We start from the raw sequence: 4,619 nt of genomic DNA on the forward strand, positions 1-4,619 counted from the left end.
TTTTATGCTATCTTTCTGCGATTATAAAATGAAATTTAATTGTTAATTTACAATAAAATTGATATTATATCTTTTTTTCACAGATTTTGAAAGCATCTGCATCTTACATATCAGTGCTACATGCTATGTATTGAAACATAGAATTATAAAAAATTTTGTACAAATATCAATTATATAAAAATTAAATCATTGCTGGGTAATGAACGTTTAGAATTAAAATTACCTTAACTAAAACCTAATCTAATATAAAAACATTTACATAAACAATATTTAAATATATATTTAAATATATATAAAAGTTTTTTTTTATGCACTTTATTCATTTTTCATTACTTATTTTGCTTTCACAATAGAGATAAATCCATCAAATGAAGAAAAATTAGAATAATAAAGGAAAGTCAATTCATAACAAAATTTTTGATAATATAAAATATATTGTAAGATACATCAATCAACACTTTTTCTCGAATTAATATAAATCTATTGATTAATATCTATTATAAAGTAATAAAATATTATTGAAGAATACAACACATACAACACTAGAGATATAAAGTAACTTAAAATTTTCATTTTTGAAGACTGACCATAGAACACTGCGTCATATTTCGCACATCAGTTACATTGAAGATATTCAATTCTCACTCTTGCGAAGTTTTCCATTTTATTTTTGATTTTAACTCTGTAGCGCACCAAGATAAAACGCGCTTGTTGCATTTTTAAAGCAATTAATTAAGAATATTGTGATTTCATACTTGGAGACGTTAGATGTAAAGAATCATAATTATATCTATCTACGATATATTTTTTCTTTCAGATATTTGTGTTTTATTTTTACGAATTTTTCAACATGATAATGTAATCTTTAGATTACAGATTGTTTTCATAGTAACTTCTCTGTTTAAATATTTTTGTGATCGTTGTGATCTTATTGCTAATCTTTTACTATTCTTTTCTTTTTCTATTTTTTGCAGAGCAAATCAGTCACAAATGCAGCTTACGAGGCTCTTTGATGCGAAATCCAGCTAAAGTCGAATTTTATTAATTTTAATATTTTATTGATTTCCAATTGATAATCGAGAAATTTTATAATATGTCTTTGGAAATTTTTGTAAGTGTAAGATTAAAAAAATGCTTCTGAATGCCAAATGTTCTTTTTAATATAAAACAATATTGTGTTTCTCAGATTTTGAAATCTTATTATATATCGGTGTTATTTGCAATGTTTTGACTGATAAAAAGATATCAAGCCTACATGCATATATTTGCATAATATTATGTACATATACTGTATCATTTTAAGTCATTAAGTGCTACGTGAACCGTATTTTTTATTTTACTCATTTGTCGTCTTTATATATATTTCACTTATTTATCTCTTATTTATAAACTTTAAGAACGAGATATAGGATATATATATGTTATAAATGTTCTCGTCATTTAAAAATATGTAAAATAACATTTTACCTTGTGTTTACCATTTGTATCACATACAAAATTCTATTGAAATACTTATCCAAATTCCCTCGTTCTGGGTGAATGTGGATCAATGTACAACACAATATATCAGTTTATGTATAGTAAAGTTATTGGCAATTTTAGATTCCCGATCCGAGATCACTTTAATTTATGTATATTATGCACATCCAAATTGAAATGACGTACGAAGTTCGTTTATTTTTTGCATATTGTATTTTTTTATGCACGTTCACTGATCAGTCGCGAAAATTCAGTACCATGTTTGGGAACTTATGTTCGCTATTTTATTCAAAAACTTCTTTTGCGAATGGTCACTTTGACGATTTTTGTTCTTGTAGCGTGTTGTAACTTTTTCCCTATTTTCTTGCATTTTTAAAGTAAATGATCCACAATAATAGCGATAGACGGTTTTCCCATTCGGGAAATGACAAAATAACAGTCTTGTCGATTCTTCGCCTGTCAAGACCTGCAATCATCGTTCGATCGTAGTAACTTTTTTCTGCATAACTAAGTATATGACGAAAAGACATTTAACATATGCGATTGGTCGGTGGTAGTTAAGGTTGCCGATCTTCTTGTTAATATCTTGAAACTTATTCTTCAAGTACGTATAGTGATCACAAAAGCCTCAATAAAAATTTACACCATTTGATTTAAATTTATCAATGAAGAGATAAAAAAAACGTGGAATGTTTTGCGCGATGATACCGATTAGCACTGTCAGTCGATCAGTCGAAATTGGCCTTCATCTTACTGGAATATGGCCGAATTCTTCGATTTTTTTTAAACTACTTTGGACATTGGTGATGGGAATAGGATTAATCTTCCAGTATTATTATCTTCTGACACATTTCAGCACTAAGGAGCTACCGAATCTGATAGACGGTTTAAGTACTACTTTGCCGCATAGTCTCCTTTTCTTCAAACTGATCGTCCTGTGGGTCAATCATCGGTACGTGTTTCTAACAACATATAATAATTTTATATTAAATATTATATCTTAATGTCAGAATTTAATTCAGATTAAGAATTAATTAAGAAAAATTACAAAAATTAATGTTAAGTGTATTGATTGCCGAGCAAGATTATCTCAAAGTGCTTTATAATTAATTATTGTTTAATTTTGGTTCGCCTGAGAAGACATTATTTTATGCTACAAACATAATGTTATATTTTTCTACTGTATTGATAATACAGAGCAAAAATTCGAATTGCATTTGACAGTCATAAACTTGTGCTTTTGATGAAAAGAATTAACTTGGCAATCGATTTTATGACTCTTTTCATCATCGCAAACTGACGGAAGCGTTTTTTGCGATATATCGTGAATATAGATCGGTATTGTGATAGTTGCGAAGTGTTAAATTACAGAATATTCAAAAATATCCTGATAGTGATGTCCAACGATTGGCACAAATATTCCAACATGTACGCCATGATCGACAAGGCAGTCCTCGCACATCGCTGCTCAAAATTGATCATCAGTGTTTATTCGATAGCAGTATTGCTTTACAGTACCGCTTCCATTCTTAACAAGCAGAATGATGTTGATTGCCGAGAGTTATTAATAAAGATGGAATTGCCTTTCGGATTCTGCGAATCGCCGATCTATGAGATCGTAATGTTCGTGCAATTTATTCGCTTAATGGCGGTCGCCTCCGCCATAGGTATGCTCGATGCATTATTGGTTACATTGGTGAGTTACAATCGACGCTTATAATTATTTTTCTTGCGATTTAATAATACAATATTTTTCTATAATTTTTGTAATATATGAGTAATTCTCTCTAATGATAAAAAATTATTTTATTAATTAGAATTTCATTATTAATAATTAATAAGAATTAATTCTTCTTATTTTCACTAAAAAAATAAAAACGCACATAAAAATATATCTCTATTGAAAGAAGATATAAGGTAAAGATCATGATAATAATTATTAGAAATTTTATAATTTGCACACGTGCGTGGATATATGTACAATTTCCAAAGCAACTATTTTGAAAATTATCTTCATTTTTTCGATTGACGTTCTTTAATGAGAAAAAAATTCAAAAAGATGATAATTTTTTAAGATAAAAAAAGTATTATTATGTTATATAAATAAATATAACAAGTTACCAATAATTAAATAAATCAAATTTAATGAATAAAATACACAATTTATGAATACAAAAAAAATATTCGGTCAAGATAATTCTTCATGCCTAATAATATTTTTTATGAGTTTATACAATTTCCAATTCAAGCAACTATATGCACCGATTATTTGTCGGTCTCGAAATATAGTTCTAAACCAAAGCTAGAGTAATAATACAAATTAAATTGACAAGCAATTTAATTATCTTGTTAACTTGTTATATGAATTCATAAGAAATATTACTAGACACGAAGAAATGCTTTGATCGAATAGCGTTTTTTATTTATGTATGTTCCGTTTTATACGTCGATTTTCATTTAAAATGTTTAATGTAAAATTAAGAAAATATTAATTAAATCAAATAAACAAATTACAAAACAAGGAATTTTTAACTCATCGAAAGTTCATAAAGAAATCGAATTATATTCGTTATTTAAATCATCATTTATACGCGACACACGAATATAAGGAAAGTACTGCACTGGAGAAAAAAAAATTAAAAAAAGTATATACAATATAAAAGTGTAGAAGTTAAACCGAATGGTATGGCACGAAATACAGGCGCAAGTGGTAACACATAAGACGTTCCGAACTGACAGATTCTCGATCCGCAGGGCTCAACCTTATCTCCTCTTCTATAAGTCTATCTCTATAAGTCGCGTCTCTGCAATTCATTCGCGTTTTCGATCTATGATCTATGCGCATGCGTAGCATCGGTCCTTCACATTGGGTTCTGCGCTTAGGTGGGGTGGTTTCTCTTTGGGATTGTTTCCTTAGAGCAATGTTCTAAAGTCTTTACGTTCCTGTTCACAAGTTGAGTAAGATCTTTCGACGACGCTCTCTGATGCTTCATCGCGAGCTGGCTATCCATGTCTTATTTTGAAGACATTTCAGTAACAAATTTAAAATAGTCAACTTAATTATTTGTTCCTTTACAATTCCTTTTTAGATTGCGTACTATATACTATATATGTTTATATACTATATATGTATATATATA

The 4,619-nt window shown here is 28.5% G+C and overlaps 1 protein-coding gene across 1 annotated transcript in view; it reads left to right on the top strand.

Moving 5' to 3' along the window:
- The window catches only part of LOC108686654, a 19,268-nt gene that overhangs the window by 6,004 nt on the left and 8,645 nt on the right, over positions 1-4,619 (top strand). The window contains exons 5-7 of the mRNA XM_018192082.1: positions 84-127; positions 2,174-2,431; positions 2,851-3,175. Of these exons, the coding sequence (XP_018047571.1) occupies positions 84-127; positions 2,174-2,431; positions 2,851-3,175 (627 nt within the window). The remainder of the gene's footprint in view (positions 1-83; positions 128-2,173; positions 2,432-2,850; positions 3,176-4,619) is intronic.

This window comes from Atta colombica, unplaced genomic scaffold (genome assembly GCF_001594045.1).
Source record: "Atta colombica isolate Treedump-2 unplaced genomic scaffold, Acol1.0 scaffold189, whole genome shotgun sequence".
Taxonomy (NCBI): Eukaryota; Metazoa; Arthropoda; class Insecta; order Hymenoptera; family Formicidae; genus Atta; species Atta colombica.